General features: G+C 34.0%; 1 protein-coding gene across 1 annotated transcript; it reads right to left on the reverse strand.

Annotated features, from left to right (window-relative positions):
• Positions 1–966: 966 nt before the first annotated feature.
• LOC132561546 (uncharacterized) lies at positions 967–4,390 on the reverse strand. Its single transcript, XM_060226245.1, has 5 exons — positions 4,137–4,390; positions 3,192–3,400; positions 2,407–2,571; positions 1,877–1,979; positions 967–1,687 (listed from the first exon to the last, which is right to left on the reverse strand). Exons 1-5 carry the CDS (start codon positions 4,388–4,390, stop codon positions 967–969), a joined length of 1,452 nt encoding a protein of 483 aa, XP_060082228.1.
• Positions 4,391–18,033: the final 13,643 nt, after the last annotated feature.

The following is an 18,033-nucleotide window of genomic DNA, read 5'->3' on the forward strand; positions in this document are numbered from 1 at the left end:
TACCATATTTCATATAACATCATCAGATGGTTTTTAGCCCCTTATAAAGGACATTTGGCGTCCATAGGGATTATCGAGACACCTAAATTTACATTACCGTTCCCGATTTTTATTTATAACTTTGTATATGTTTTATGTTCTATGTATGTGATGTAATTTATGTAATATTTGTGTCTTGATAAAGGGGCAGATTGACAATTCACGTGTCCGTATTGTCGTTATTACTTCATTGATCATATATATACATGAAATACATCTAATAGCACCAGCGTCATAAAACTTATATAAAATATAGAAAACAAGACGTATCTAGTTATTGAAGGAGAACTAGATGTAAATACAGCACGATAATGTGTATGTAAGGAAGAGCCTGATTCGATGTGTCGTTTCCTTTCTTGTAAAACAATAAGAATATCAGTAGGATTTCTAACAGCGAAAGAACAATTCCAGATCGATGTACTTTGAAATCAATACCGTGATGGGTTTTTGTTAAATGCTACGAATTTGGCAAGTTGTTTTACGGTGCTATACATTAAGTCTATATATGATTTGGTTTGTAGGCGGACCAGATATGCGACATGTTTTAATCAGCTATTGGTAGCTTTATTCAATTAAATAAATGTTCTATTTATGAATTCAAAAAGACACGATACATTCCACTTTCTTCTGTCTGTAACAGCTGAAGATTTTGTTGAAATACATTTGTACTGTGTTATTTTGCGTTTCGATATTAAATTTGCAAAGAAAAGTTTAATTCCGGCCTTTATGATGAAATCAACATAACTACAAGATCCTCAAAGAAAAATTCTTGTCTGTGTTAAAAATTCTCTTATACATACATATTTAGGAGCAGATTATTTCAATCATTATTCACTTCACAGGAATGAACAGACAGATGTAACTTTGCTTAACAGCTTTTCACAGAAAAGAATAATTTCTTGTGATGGACATGCCATGCAATTATAGTTACACTTTGTTCCCGTTCATGTCATCCACCGTGTCTACATATTCAATATCATCACAGTTCATCAGACATATCCGATTAGAGTAGTCTGGAGTTTTATCTCCCATTTTTAAAGTACCGTTGTCGATGTTATCCTTATCGTTTGTCGTTTGAAAATCTGATGTAACAGATATCAAATCCTCCTCCAAGTTGCTGCTTCCACTTTCCTGAGAGCACTCCTCAGCGAAAGTCCCAGAATCCTGCTCGTGACCGGAAGAACTTGACTGGGAACAATTGTCGGATTTAGAAACACTTTTATCTGAGACACTAATCAATGGTTCACTGTCAGGGTAAGTATTTTCCTGAAGGCAAGAAGTGACATTTTGATATACATTCGTTTTATTTTGTTCTTCTTCAGGAGCAACAACACATACTGATTCTGTTTGGCACTCTTCTTGATTTTCTGTATTGTCGTTATCGCAGGGACGTTCGATACACACAACTGTTACCCTATTCATTGACCGCACTGAATATGGTGACCCCTGGTTGTCTGAACGGGGTAGTGTAGACACGATGTCATATGCAGGGGGAGGTTCCTCATTCTCGTCCTTTCTAACGACATCCTCATAAGTGGGCGGGGCGTATATCTTAGTGACCCCTAACGTGTCGATGTTATTCCCGATTGTCCAGTCCCCGTTGGCCTTTCTTTTGGCATACATTTGGACACTTTGTTGTCTAATATAGCTGTAAAAGGAAGTATAATTCCTGAAAGTTTGTTTCATTGGATATCGTTAATTTCTGTACATTCACGAACTTTTTGCCTAATGATAATCATACTAATTTCATTTTATGTAATTATTTGTATAAGTAACGGACTGTACCTGTGTCTACTTAATAGAAAATGCAGGCTACAAAAGTTTTTTAACAACATACCTTCTCCTGTTGTATTTCTTGAGGTAACAAAAGACAGCAACAATCACCAGAAGGAAAAGAGATATGGAAACACCAGCAGCTACCACAGCTGTAATGGTAGCCTCTGTAATGTAAACCATCATACTGTTAGAGCATGGACAGACAAAACACGTGGTATGGCACAAGAACGTTATTTCAGAAGATTATAGTATAGCATAACATGCCTAGGAATACCTGAAAAGTGTGCAAGTATTTCTGAAGTTAATGTCACAATATTACATCGTATGTTTAGAGTCTACAACATCATTATCTATGATCTATTTCGTTAAGATCCAATGTTGGGTTCACTTAAATTAAAGGGAAATGAAATTTACAATCACAGTTCATGAGATATGTCAATTAACTAATTGAAAGAAAACAACTTGACTTATTAGCAAATAAGGTTTCATTGAGTTATAAGTTGGTGGTGATTTAATTAGAATAATCTTTTAAAGCTTAAAAATTGCTCATTTTCAAAGTCTCAGATGTTTGAACATTTTTTAACAACTTACCCGCCCCTTTCCACTCAGAGTCCACCACCAGGTGGCAGGTATTTTCGTCGGTCTGGTCGCCGTCGCCACAATTATACTCAGTGTCACACATGACTGACAATGGTACACAAATTTGGGTCCTCCCGCAGTGGTGATGTAGACGATCACAGTCATCCTTATGCGCGTCTGGTTTGTTAATTAGAAAATGATAAAGCAATTGAGAGCATTCTATATCAAGCACTGGTGACTATGTATCTTACATTCTTGTATATTTGCACCTTTCCAAGCAGAGAAAGGTTCATATAGGTATTTTGAAAAAATATCAGCATTGATAATGTAAATGGAAATGGTATTTCAATAATGTCATCAATATCGTGACATTTAAATGCTTAAAGCTTCTAGACACAAAGAAAGTGAAAGTGACATTCAAATATTACCAGTGCCAAATAATCCTGCATTTCATTATGGAATAAAGATAACAAAGCATTGTTCACTCTGATTTAAGCATGCTGTACAAGAAATAACTTCCGTTGGAATTTGCTTTCGTTAATTTCGTAGGTACTTTAATAAATCAAGGAACAGATATGTCTAAGAACTGATAAACACTTATGTATATAGATATAGTTATTGACAAATACTTGATTTTACGAGTAACATGTATCATTTACAGTACTCTGAAACTTCATTTACCTTTAGATAACGTAATGGATTCTCTGAAACTCCACTTTCCTGCAAAATTTGTAATTTGTACTGTGAAACTCTATCTACCTGTAAATGAGTTATTAATTTTCTGAAACTCCACTTACCTGTAAATGACGTAATGAGCACTCTGAAACCGCTATAAATAAGGTTTGGCTTGCCCATGTAATCCAGGCGGAGTTTATTACGGGAGGATTTGTAATCCATGACCCCCGGGCTTGTGTCCTTAAAGTAGGAATCGTACACGCCAAATAGACCCATCACAGGTGTCACCTGCTTCACCTCGCCACCCAATCGGTAGTCGTATATGTGTAGCCTATAATTGTTAAAGATGACCAACATATTACAAAGCGCAGCTTTATGTTTCGATTTTCTAAGAGTTATTTCCCCTTAATTGCTTACTAAAATGTGTTCACTGTGACAGAGGTCTGCAAGAATGGCAGCCTAAAGACGAAATATGTAGATAGAAGCAGTGCGCCGAAATAAGGAGGTCACGGAACTGTAAAAGATGTGTCCATACCAATGAAACACTGAAATGATTAGCGATTTAGAAGGAAATATGTCATCAGACCGGCCGAAACTTAACAAATCATCTTTTTAAGAACACTTTTCCGAGCGGAATGATTAAATAAAACCAGAAAACATTCCCATATTCATTTACTTTTCACCAACAAATGCCGAAGACAGAGTGGAGGAATGTTATTGAATGTAACGTTGATGATGAGAATGTTGGATGGTTTGAATTAAAACATATTGCAGTAACTAGTTTGTCATTTATGGTAATGAAGAGATAATTTTTCACAATAAACTGAGTGGAAAAAAGTTGTTTAAAAGACATGGGAAACAGAATTCGCTGGAAAAAGAGAGTGTACGTTTCAGAAGACATGGGAAACGGATTTCGATTGGTGGTGGTGGTGGGGGGCGGGGATGGGGGGGGGGAGGTGTGTGTACATTACTTCAATAGAAAATGGCTAAATCTTGCATTCAATTATTATCCTTTTTGTAATATGGATATTTTCATATGAATAGTATAAAAACATAAAAGACCATACCTGTCAGGGGTCAAGTTGTCCTTGGATATGTCTATAGAGAGGAAGTGGAGAAGAAGACGTCTTGAAGGGTCGGTGATAATGTCGACAGCACAGTGTAGAAACTTGGCGGACCTCTCCTCCAGTATCTCCTCTGTCAGTTCCACAATCACACTGTCGTTGACGTGGATGGGAAGATTCGCCCTCGATAATGCTGCCATTGACTTGGTACTGGTCATTGCCGTCACTCCTGCCAAGATAAATCCAGAATGGGTCATATAGTATTATTTTCATTAACATACAATTGATGTAATTATCACCATTTGCTTGGAATAGAAATTTGGAATTTGCGGATTAAGTTTTTATTAAATTGTTTTATCAGTATATAATAATTTAAGACGCAACCTTTTTTATTCTAATGTTCTTGTAACTCGTTTAGAAATATGTTTGAAAGCAGAGGTAGTGTGCTAAAGTTCACATAATAGCTGAAATTTGACATGCTTATTACACAGAACATTACTGATCAGATTAAATACTTGTGATAATTGCTTAGCTTTTTAAGTGTGTCATAAGAAACGAACTTGTTCCCTTGATGTTATTTCAGTACTTGTTCTGAAAGCATTCAAGTGTCCTTTCAGTTTGTGTGTATCATTGAAAATAGCATAGTATCTTTCTATTGTAACCGATATTATGTTTGATTCACTGCTAAAGCAGAATCGAAGATCAAATATGTTGAAGACGATAAAGGTTATATATAAGACAAGATGATACTTTGAAATATTTTTATTTCAATTATACGTACTATGTAGTTTTCTGGTATTTTTAGAAACCTTGTCTATAACATCGGGTCATAACTTATTGAATAACAAATGATTATGTAAATTATTTATAAAGTAAATCCGCAAACATCCTAATTGCCATCAACAGCATATTTTGTATATTTATCTAAACTTGATCTTGGTAACCATAACAACGTGTGTGGTTTACTTTTTCAAACTAAGGATGCAATGGCAATATGTTATATTTCATATTCAAGGAATTTAAATGAGTATGGGAGTGAATACACACAGAATTAAAATAAATGTCTTTATTCACACAAATAGGAATTCAGCTGATATAATAAAGTAACATGACCTCTATTATGAATGTAAAATGATTGATAATAGTAAATAGTAGAGAAATTGAATAGTACAATTCTTAATAAATGATAAATAAATAATAATAAATAATAATAAATAATAAAAGTCAAATCGCTGGACTTTATTCATTCCTCATGTGACAGTTTCAATAAAGCTTCGAGGCCGATCCTTTTAAACCGATTGAATTTCACTTTACATACGTATTGATACTTGGACAATGTAGACACAAGTTAATGAAAGTCAAGTGGACAATGAAGTCAATCAGACGAGAACTAACAAGATCTAGATGGGGTGTCACTCTATCATATCACAGAGACCTACATACGTCACACGACCATGAATATACCTACATGGCTGAGCACACAGGATCAAGTCTTGTTAGATTAAAACGGATAGTCACACGTATTAGTTATTGCAACTCATTGCTCGTATAATGTTCTTAATGTATTTTCAAATACACAATATTTGTGTGTAATTACAGTAACAGGCTCTTCTTCGTTAATATCTGGTACCTTCTAAGGTGAAGTCAAGGCAAATAAGTCATATTACATCGACCGTTGTCCTCTGGGAGGTATGTAAGTAAAATGATCCTATTTGAAGAGTAACAGCACTACAAAACAAGTCTTATGTGTTAGAGATTCCTAATCCTGCCTCGAGTCAATCTCGTCTAATTAGTCAGTGACGTCATCAGGTACCCACCTACTTTGTGATTCATTTTCTATATTGGCCAACACATTTCATAGATTATCCAAAACCTTTTAATCTTATAAGCGTCTTGACAGAAATCATTTCCTTTTGTTAAGTTTAAAATTAAGATAAATTAACGTTATATTTTGATACATAGTAATACTTTATCACATGAATATATCTGTTGCAAAGTTAGCATATAAAACTAACATATACTCATAAAAAAATAAAATAACGATCTGAAATTAATATCTCTCGACACATATAAACAGAAATTGTATAAATATGTTCTCAATATTTTGAGTAATTTAAAGTATTCTTCAACAGGTTGTACCTTGCTACACCACTAAAAGCTTGCAGAACATAAAATAATTTGGACGGGTTTCTTAATAATATATTGATGGAAACACTATATATACATAGATAGGCTTATCATACATGATTGAGCACAATCTCAATTTTCAAAATGAAAGAAGTCTTTTCTGGTGATGTAAATGTAAACCATGAACCTAGTGAGGCTTGAACGAGGCGCCCAGTACTTTTAAATGAAATGTGATTTCTTAAAGGATAATTCAGTTTTGAAACTACGAAATAAACCAGTGTTGATGACAGACAAATGACTTGAAATAGAATATATTATATTATCACAATACATGTAAGGACATGTACAGGCTAATGTTCAGGATATGTTTGATAGGTTTTGTGGAAAAATCTTGTGATTGCCTTTTCGTAGATAATAAACAAACTAAAGTATAGAATCGTTTATATACAGGAACGTGTTTTAAACATATACTTTGTACATTCAGTATGATATAAGAAACGTTCGGTGTTTACCACACTCTGCTTTCTTGTCGATATGAAATATGTCCTGCAGTACACAAGATTTTAAGAAAAAAATAACTGAATTTTGTTCATTCCATTTCCATATTCACATTTTGTGACTTGTGTTCCTTGTGCAAAGTTTTTTAACCCCCACACGCCACGTTTCAATCCATATGAATAAAGGCACAATTCAGAATATAAAGAATGTACAAAACGTTATTTAGAAATCATTTATAATCCAAATTTACGATAATGGGTTATTTTAACATTTATTTTCATCAATTTTGATTGTCTATGGTGACCTCCTAGTTTTAAAGTCGATGGGACCTACATTATTATCAATGAGAAAAGTATTTCTTAAAGCGTTATATCATTTTGTCTTTCGTTTAAATAGTAAGGAAACTGTTCGCCTGCAATATAGTATATTTTTAACGCAGGAATTTTTCTGTGATCAAATGTTCCACGACTCATGGGCACGTATACGAAAGAAAACGAAAAACATGCATTTTACTGAAGACACCAATCAAATCGGGTATATTTTCCATTGGTGAAGAGAGGACGTGATCTCATTTATATCGTATAAGAATACTTTTGATTTTTATCGTTTTTAAAGTGACATTTGCCATTAAGTTACGATAAACGTTGTCTTGCACAAGTTTGTCATATGTGATCTTTAAACTTGTTTTTTTATTGGAGATGTGAGTAGGTTGAAATTCCATCAAAGATATTTTCTAATTGATAGTATTTGGAAGATAAAAGGGCTTTCTCTTTAATCAAAGCTGATATCTATAATTGGAGTAGGGACAAATCAACCTAGGGCAACCACACATAAAAAGGTAATGTATGAACACATTTGTATTTATACTTTTATGTACTAATATATTTTTATTGGTAAATTATAAACATTTCCGGAAAGTTAGATACGAGGAGAGGAGATGGGAACAAACATGACCTAATATTTTAGGAATTTATCAAACACACCTCCGACTCGAAACTTTTCAATAAAGAAAACATCCAGTAACCAAGCAACTCAATACATTTGCTGCTAAATTGCCTGCCTTTGTATACAGTTATAAGATATGAATTTTTGTATAGAAGGTTATGGAGTGTCAGAGTTCATCTGGATTAACAAATCAAAATTTGATACCCATCGATAAATAAATTAACATCCAGATACGTTTACAATAGAGTTTACAATACTTTAAATTCCTATAAAATTGGCATTGGTATAAATGCAGAATAAATAAGTTCGTTACTAGTGTAGTCAATAATAGAATGTTTACCTAAAAGTCAAAGATATACAAAGCATACACTATTTGTTATCTAGGATTCTTGTGTCACTCGCTTAGCCTTAACTGATACGCTTTCAACCAGTAACAAACCGAAATATCGACAGGAATGAAGTTTATCGTTCAATCGTAAAAGAAAGAGGTTTAGTCGTCGATAGCAATGAAGTATACAACGAAAATCATCACACGCCACCTACTTCTCAGTATTAAAAGGCCGCGGTACCTCACTTCCGCTTTTGTTGCCACGTGTAATGGGTTGCCATGGTGATCGGTTCAACTATTAGCATTGTTTTGAAGACCGGAAGTACGCTAATCGAGATTTTATTTTCAAAGCGGAAGTTCACTCCATTTCCGGCTGTTAGGGCTAGACAATTTACTTTGAATACCAGGCAGTAAAACACCGACTGATTGGTCATTATACGGGAAATTGTTACTCTACTTTGTTATTGGGCTCGCTCCAGAAGATATTAATGACTTAACAATGATGTTTTATTATACGTCTTCGCTAACAAGCATGACTATTTTGTTTCGGTAAATTCGATTGATTGCATATATTTATTTAGCCCTTATTAATTGAAGTATCAAACGTTAGTTCTAATCACAGGGCTGAAGTAACGTTCACCAACACACATATTTTGAGAGTTTTGCTAAGATAACAAATACGTTGATTTTGTCTGGAGCGTCTGTTTCTAGTCCAAGTCCCTCACTGACTGAAATTGTTCAAGTACATATAACAATGGCGAAATTAATTAACAAGGTTTATATGCAACCTAAACATCAGTCTGGAGAAATATTCGTTTGTCGAAAGTGTAAGCAACACAAGACACTGCCGTTTTCTAGAGACACTACTACGTTTAGATATATTGATTTTTACAGGTAGAAATAACACCGAAAGCGCTTTATGAAAAATGCGTTCAATGATAGAAGATACATGAAACTTATATAGAATTTATTAAAAAAACAGCTCTGAGCTTTATGAGAAATTGCTGAAATGAACACACAAGGGAAACGCCATGTCACGATGTCGTGCTGTTAAAACTTGTCAGTAGAGACACCTGTCTTGGCTTTTCTTAAAATAATTACCAGATAATTATATACCATGATTTAAAATTCCAATCTTATAAACAGACCGAGTTTACCTTCTCTTAGATTTGTTTACTTTTAATAGAGTTGGCTATTGTAGTTTGACCAATAGAATATTAGAGATGATTTTATTGTTAAATGTTAAGTACTGTCAGTTTCATATCTTGCACAAGGTAAAGGAGATATCCAAAGCGCTAGACAGAACTAAGCTGACAATGCTTTAAACAAAGTGAGCCTTACACAAGACACTTTTGTTTGATCGAGAGAAATCTCCATCTGTTCCATTCAAATGCTAAAAACACCATTAAAGCATATTACAATATACATAGTAATGATCATTTCAAGAAATGATTCAATACAATACCTAAAATAAGAAAATCTGGTTCAACGCTACAAGATAACAGAACCCGAAATTGAATGTATTTTTACAAATGACTATAGGGTATAATTAACATATAATATCATTGTATAAATGGTAAATCTTGCACAGAGAAGTATTTACATATTCCTTGCCAACAAAACCTTTACTGACGTTTGTCCACATCAAAATTACTACGTATGTATGAAATATTTCAATAGTATTGCTAAGTATATTGGTTCAGGGATGATTTTTAGTCAAAGATTCATATTCCTCACGCCTTACACCGAATATAAAGCCTCTACAACACGCATTCTAGACAGCTCAATTCCTACACCAATAAAATCAATAAGTTCGAAATAGATTTATATATACATATATAGACATCTACATGATATCTTTGACTCATTCGTTTCATCTAGAATACTGAAGCAAAAAATCTTACTTCACTAATCGAAACGAGGGGGTTCATTTTTCATATCAGTTTATTCATTTAATTTTCATCGTTAATTTTTCATTATTTTTGAGGATATAATCAAATCTTGAAAACGTAACATCCTTTTATAGTAAGCAACCGATAAGAATGGTACAACGGAATGCAAAACGAGTCTCTTTGATGTATTGTAGAACACTATTTTAATTTTCCCCCAAACTTCATAGCTCGACCTGATCAGAACATAACATAATAAAATACAACACATGAAGATTAATCAATTAACAAGGAGACAATAGGTTTTGAGATTGAAGATGTAATCAAGAGGTTTTTATGTACATTAACTACAAAAACAAATTTCCATAACACACAGCTGAATCTGTCGTAATAGGGATTCTTAAGCTTATTATCCAATACTGTCTCATCATTACGATTTTAATACTGCTGTACACTAACTCGATTCAGCTTAAATAAATAGTGTACCATTATGGCATGTGTACATACCTACAAATCAATGCAATGTGCGTGACATGATCCCATCGTTCAGGTACGTTGTAAAAGTAGCTAAAAGACTATGCGTATTTAACCTAATGTTGAACCGTCAATGTAAATGAACGGTGGCATTCTGTCTACACGAAGCCAGTATATATATCCCCAATCTCTGTTACACCTGTCTTTATAGGAGCCGTATGTAATAATGTACTGTTTAAAATATATCGAGCAGTTTTTCGAGATCGTTTTCTGAAGACGTACCAGGTAATATCAGAATTTCATATAAACCCTGTCTAAGGACCTTGATTAATTATTTGTATTGGTTGGAATGCCTCTCCCCACGCGCAATGACCAAAATGTCAAAAATCTCTATACAGCTCTCTGAACTTTCCAAAGTGGCGGTAATTTTTTCTACGTGTACTTTATCACTGGAATTGTCAGAAACTTAATCATGGAACGGTACAAGAGCTTAAGTTTAGTACTAAGTAAAGACATTTGCCAAAAACCTTAGAATAGACCAACCACTTCACAACCTGAGAATTACCAGATCGAACGTTCTTGAATCAGGACTGAATATTCTTCATCTCAGAACAACCAACAGCAGCGCCGCATCTTGTTGTATGAAGCAAAGAATGGCGTCCCCCACTCCTCCCCCCATATTTTATATTCTAATAGCGCTCCAATAAAGACATTTGCTATGGAAGAATTGAAGAGGCGTGATGGATTTCATGACTTTTAAGAAGTCTCACTCTCTTCAAACACTATAAAACCCTTCCAGATTTGTTTACCATTGTTTGGTTAGAATTGTTCTCGCTAGATGGCGATATCTGCCTTGAACTGTTGCGTCAACACTTTAACTGATTAAAGCCTCTTAACAGTAGAAACCAGACACTGTTTACACAATATTAGGGTACCCGACTTTTAACTTCCAGTCGAGTTAGGACAATCACGGCGGAACTCTTGTAGCGCTAATCTTTTGACATGGGAAATATTTACAAATATCTTAAAGGGAATGACAATATTCATATCTGAGTGCTATTAAGAATGTTTAAGTTACGTACGAACAATATGGAAATGTCTAGAATCCCTCGTGTGTATACAGGGACGCGAATTAATTCGGAGACATGGTTCAACCTTATTCAAACCACCATTGTGTATTTACGATCGAGGGGCGTTAAGGCATCTTCAAATTGATTAAAGCTCTAAAAATATGAAAGGACAATACATGAATATTCATGCTATATAAACTATACAGAACAAATGAAGTCGAGTAAGTGATTATGTGTGAGTATAGGTATATACCGAGAACTTTTGTTATCAATGAATATCTGAGATTTTTACTTCTAACAAAAACACATTAAAACATATCTTAAAGTGTTTGCTTGTTAATTTCAATATTGACAAACACTGCAAGTAACAAAGTATTGAAAAGCTTATTGATTGTTACATTTGTAACAACGTTTCTAAACATGCTGTCTTTCAATTTTAAGTGTACTTTCCAATGGAAAAAATCAGATAAGCACACGGAATTTAGGTTGTAAAGTGTGATGCCATAAGGAGTTTAAAATAAATTGAGATGATTATCTTGATCAAACAGAATTTACGTAATGGTACATATTTTTTTTTAGATATTGGTGTTATTTTTCGTGTTTTCTATTTTAAATTGCTCGATTTATATTGTGAAATATGGTCCAAATAAGAACTACTTTCTGTAAAAGCTGGATGACCTACCTCTCCAGTGGAGTTCAACACTGAGGCTAGATGCGACATTTTGGAATTATAAGGCATTCAAGAATAAAAAATAACTTGAAAAGAAGGAAAACGTAACACACTCCGGAAACCAGTACCATATATGGTACCATTAAATGGACAGTGTACATATAGGTGATACCTCATCCAACAAAATTCCCTGATGAACACTGAAAGAGGTATCGGGAAGCTTCAGAAAATTAATCTCATGCTAAAAAAATACTACCGTAGTACAATCAGCAATAAACATGTGCGGTCATTATTTTTCTTTTCTTTCCTGGTTTTTTGTTCTGTATTATTCGCTAAAAACCTGTCATCACAAACAGCAGTATTATCTCGAAACAGCAGTATTATCTCGAAACAGTAGTATATATGTGTTTGTCGTGTACAGAGCAGGAAAGTAAATCCCAAATTCCAAAATGGTTTCCCGCCTTACTCGTCACGGTGATTTCAAAATCTTGAACTTTCTTCAGTCCGAACCGAACATTATGAATCACACCACGGGGAGATTAAGGTAAGCCTCTGATCCCCGAATTAATACAATAAGGTTGGAGTCATGGAGCTATACGGTGTTGTGATGTATGTGATATTGTTGCGCAACGTTCCGACCCTAGACAAGATTCCAGGAGGTGGGGAGAAATTCGCGGTACCACAAGCCGGGGTATATACTAACAACTGTAGATAACATATCGAGTTAGCAGTGTACCCGTGCGGCCTGTATATACATAAGTATTGTCAATACTTACTGTAACAAATACATGGCAATGTATTATCGGTTTATAGCGGTTCTTAATCATGGTAATCCAGCTATCTTGACATACACTCTGAAAGATCCGATATAGCTTATCAAATACTTCAAACAAATACCCCAAAGACCGTCTGAAATTTACCTACATACCAGTTAAATACATCTACAATAAAAAAACTTTTGTATTTCCAGTCTTGAAACTTTTATAGAGAAAACAAATTACAGAGAAAATCAAAAGAATCAAAATTCCTCTCATTTCTTAAGTTCTCTTATCCACGTATTTCATATTTTGCTATGATTAAAAATTAATCTGATATTTAATTTCATTTTGTTTTTTTTCGAAAGATACTTCATCCTACCCCGCGGTTCTATTTATTTCCTGTCGCTTGTCGCCCTCAGTCCCCTCCATTTCTCCGGGTATGGATGACCCTATCATTATCGATCGAAACTATTTACACAGACTATTAGCTGCGGGTGTCAGTAGTTAAGTCGTTAAGTACATGAATGAGTTTTCATGTAACAACTTTATAGATTACCGATAAAAATCGTTCCCACAGCCGTGTTAATTGTACATACATTGTCACACACACCCGTCGTCCACTGTACCAATTAATCTCTTCATTATCATCCCATTGAGACTGGTGTTGATTTTCTTTCTCCGCCAGTATGACGGAAGCTGACCAGTGGTGCTCGGCGTGGAAAACTGGTTTTTGAGAAAGTGGTGCATTCATACGAATCAATGGTCTAAACACGAACTACATTGTTAGAACCACAGACGATTTGTGAAATAAGGAGGTAGATTTTTAGGGTAGGAAATATAAGAGTTCCTCACTTATCATTGTTCTTTGTTGTTTAATTCGATTTTTTGTTCTATAGGATTGTACTGGCATTGGTACATTGTAGCTATCTATCAAATTCAATTATTTCCACATCGTCAGAGGAAGGCTACCATAGCATACTGAAGCAAATTTCCCACTCCCTATCAAAAATTTCCTACACCCTGCCAATGACAATTTACCCCTATCCGATCAACACGTCAATTTCCAATCTTTTTACAGAATCCTTTCTCGACTCCCTCTAACCTATCATAAAATACCGTCATCTCTTCCAACATACCATTCACCAACGAACCAACCCACCAAACCAGCTTCCCTCTTATTCTTATTTATTGGATACCGGTTCAGACTTTACCATCCCAAACAGAACATCTCGTCTGATTCATCGGTGCGTTTGATGTACTCACATAAAACCACTTTTACATGCTTTCTCCATTAATACCTCCCTCAGAGCGTTTCCGTGACATGTTCATAGTCTTTACACGGGAATCACAAATGACATTTCAATGATAAAAATTCAAGCTGTAAACATAAAGATAAGTTCAATTCACACTTCGACTATAAAATGACATCCATATGTACTTTTTTGTATGTTTATCTTTTAATTTGGGTTATAAATGAGCACTATTCGGTATGAAATAACATTGATTTTCAAAGATCATAAATTGATTTACAACCCACATGATTTGGCAAATCGAACATTCAAAAATATTAACTGTACATGTGTGGACATATTCAGAGGTCCGTTGGTATACCATGAAATCTATATAACGTATTTAGATAAACAAACATGAGTTTCCATGGAGCTGTTTAAAAGTCGAGGCACAAAATGATGGTACGTCTGTTTTATATATGTCAATCATTTATAAACTAAATCTGGTTTGATTTTGGTGAAATAATTTACTCAATATGATTCATGGGTCATTTAATATTCTTGGCGTGCTTATAAATATCTTTTTACTACAAATCAGTATGATATGTCTCGCAGTCTACAACACGCAGATACAAAATTAATCTACATTGATATGCACATCTCTACTTTTATATCTTTGATTTTTTTTTTTTATATAAATTATAAGTCACTTCGGGGTGTGCTAGCAAGGATGTGTTTGTCATTTATTTACCGGTTTACCGGACTTTCGGTAAAACGTGAAGTATAGATCTGTTTGTTACATATATCTAACGGTTCGAGCATAGCCTGATATCTTTAAATTAATTATTTGTAAGTTAAATTAAAACCAATCAAAAATTATATTTCCGTTTTCACTAGCGTAATCTTACTTACATTGTAATCATAAGTAATGCTTATGAAATATTTGTAATTCTCAATGAGAAACAATGGCATCGTTAATTCTATAGAGAAGGGGATTCCGCTACGGTTGATCCATATGTATCTATTTTTTCATACTCATTTTATTTTGATTTGAAAAATGTCATATTAAAGTGTCATTGTGTTTGATATGAATACATATTATCTCTGAAATTAGTTTTCAATTTTTTTTTGGGGGGGGGGGAGGGGGGGGGGAGGATCAAAACAGGGTATCCCTAACATAGTGTATACATGTGTACTTCATAACTCAAATTACAGCTCAATTATAATGAGTTTATATTCCACTCAACAGATTAATATTGTAGCATTACATAAAACCTCATAACCCAAATTGCAGCTCAATTATAATGAGTTCATATTCCACTCAACAGATTAATATTGTAGCATTACATGAAACCTCATAACTCAAATTACAGCTCAATTATAAGAGTTCATATTCCACTCAACAGATTAATATTGTAGCATTACATGAAACCTCATAACTCAAATTACAGCTCAATTATAATGAGTTCATATTCCACTCAACTGATTAATATTGTAGCATTACATAGATATAAATTACCTCCACTTAAACAATTTATGAATCCACACTGGTCGCATACGACTGCACGTAATTTGATACACCAGTGCTGTCTTTCGGCAAGTGGTAAACGGTACACATCTCCCTCGACCCACAGAGGTATCTCTATGAATAATTAATTGAGACCCGTGACCTCTCTGGCGCGATTAATTTTGTAGAGACAGAATGTAAACGTGTATCACAATAAGCTTTTGTTTTGTACTCAACACATCCTCAAACACCGATCCTATCTCATATTTTAAAACGGTTCGACTCGGTCTCATTGTTTTAATACCAGATAAATATTCAGGTCGGATAAAGCTTTTGTTCAACATTACTTTGAAAATCGTCACGTTATAAGGAGATCGTATTAGGAATTAACTATGATTTAATCTAACAGAATGCAATTTTGTTAATGAGTTCCCAGCGAAGTATATAACACTTTATAAAGTGACTCGTTATTCGAACATTTGTGAAAAGTTGTTCGTTGGCGATTAATTGATGATACAAGCTTACAATTTGTTTCCGAAATAACTGTAACGTCGAATGAAAATATCGATTAGATTTGAAAGACATTTTTTTTCTGTTAGTCTGCACTCGTTTCAAAACATTCCGACCTATTTGTTTTGGTGAAATATGTAAAGTACGCTTCAAGTAAAACAAAAAAATATTTAAACTTCAACTTTAAAATTTTGAAAATGGACCAGTTGAACTTTTTCATACCTAGATCTCGATGAAAGTAGAAATCTAGTAGTCATAGTGCTGCTTGTGCGTTCAGTACTAATTTACCTGACTTCAACCATCCAGCCAAATACTGAACATATTACTCAAATATACTACTAGATAAGGTACACAGTAAGTAAATGTTCCTTGAATGCTTGCACAGGCTTTCACGAGACAAGTTATTACTTAACACGAATGTACTTGGTATTATACACTGGTCAAAGTATGACGTTTACATGAGAAACAAGGCATATGCAGAGAATATACATGGATATACACAACTTGGTTTAGTGAAGTTAAGGAGAAACTACTTACCGTGAAACGTAACAACCAATACAAATATTACTGTGAGAGCTGACATGATTCTTTGTAGAAATACCGAAATCCAAAGTTGATTAAGAATATCAGAAATCATTAAAATCCTACAATGTTACCACTTCCATGTTTACTAGCTGACACTCCAGGTTATAACTAACCCAACTTTATACGGAATCAATGAAAATCACGACAGGCGCATTGTGAAATGTGTCGACGGCATTGATTGGCTGGAAGATATTGTCAAAAGAGATAATGAGCACGCGATGACAGAATCACGCTGTGTCGATTTCAGGTAGTTTTATAAATGAACCATAGTAAACACATAATGATATTTTCTTTCTGGATTTAAATTTTCTTATTCATGAAGTCAAACGTACATTCATATAAAGCCGACCACAGCAATAGTGTTTCTCGGTCCTAATCTGTTTAACGGTAATGGATAATCAAAGGATATATACACTTTTAATAAGCATAGATTGTCTTCAAAAATTGAAAAAATAGTAATAATAATACATAAGATATAGTTGAAAACAAGACAAAATGTGTATGTATGTGTAATACGCGTCTCCTACATATATTCCTTATAACCAACTTATCAAATAACTGGCGGTATCAAATTTAAAGGTACACATAGATATGTTTTTATCTAGTTAATTTTTTCAAGTTGACAAGACTTGCGGTAAGTAAAGTGATCAGTACTTTTAAATGTGATTGCTACGTACAGGGGAAGACACAAAGGTAAAGCTACATTTCTTTGACGTAAATCTATAACACTAAAGATCTTAACTTATGGTCAAATGGAATTTTAATTACTACTTTATGAATTTCTTAGATATCTATAATGAATGGAACAAACAACAGATGGATTCATGTAGGAAGTAAACAGTATGCCACTTATTTCAAATAGTATGAAACTAGATTTCTGTTTAAAATATTATAATTGAACAGCTTAAATAAGGAAAATAATAAAAATCTGTTAGATCAGCTTATCATCTATTTTGCATAGATTTTCAAATCTTGAGAATGGAACTTTATGTATTTAGCACGACAATGAAATAATTGCTGTCAGAACACCAAGAAACATCAATTCCCAGAGAGTGGACACACTGATGCTAAAGAAACATCGATACCCAGAGACTAGACACACTGATGTTAAAGAAACATCGATACCAAGAGAGTGGACACACTGATGTTAAAGAAACATCGATACCCATAGAGTGAACAAACTGATGTTAAAGAAATATCGATACCAAGAGAGTGGACACACTGATGTTAAAGAAACATCGATACCAAGAGAGTGGACACACTGATGTTAAAGAAACATCGATTCCCAGAGAGTGGACACACTGATGTTA

The sequence above is a fragment of the Ylistrum balloti genome, unplaced genomic scaffold, assembly GCF_031769215.1.
Source record: "Ylistrum balloti isolate Yb309-2 unplaced genomic scaffold, AGI_CSIRO_Ybal_v1 Utg371224, whole genome shotgun sequence".
Taxonomy (NCBI): Eukaryota; Metazoa; Mollusca; class Bivalvia; order Pectinida; family Pectinidae; genus Ylistrum; species Ylistrum balloti.

Coding starts and splice junctions, on each gene's coding strand:
- LOC132561546 (XM_060226245.1), bottom strand. CDS start 4,390: ATGACCCATTCTGGATTTATCTTGGCAGGAGTGACGGCAATGACCAGT. Junction 2,572..3,191: donor GCTCATTACGTCATTTACAG/GTAAGTGGAGTT, acceptor TTAACAAACCAG/ACGCGCATAAGGATGACTGT. Junction 1,980..2,406: donor CTCTGAGTGGAAAGGGGCGG/GTAAGTTGTTAA, acceptor TTTACATTACAG/AGGCTACCATTACAGCTGTG.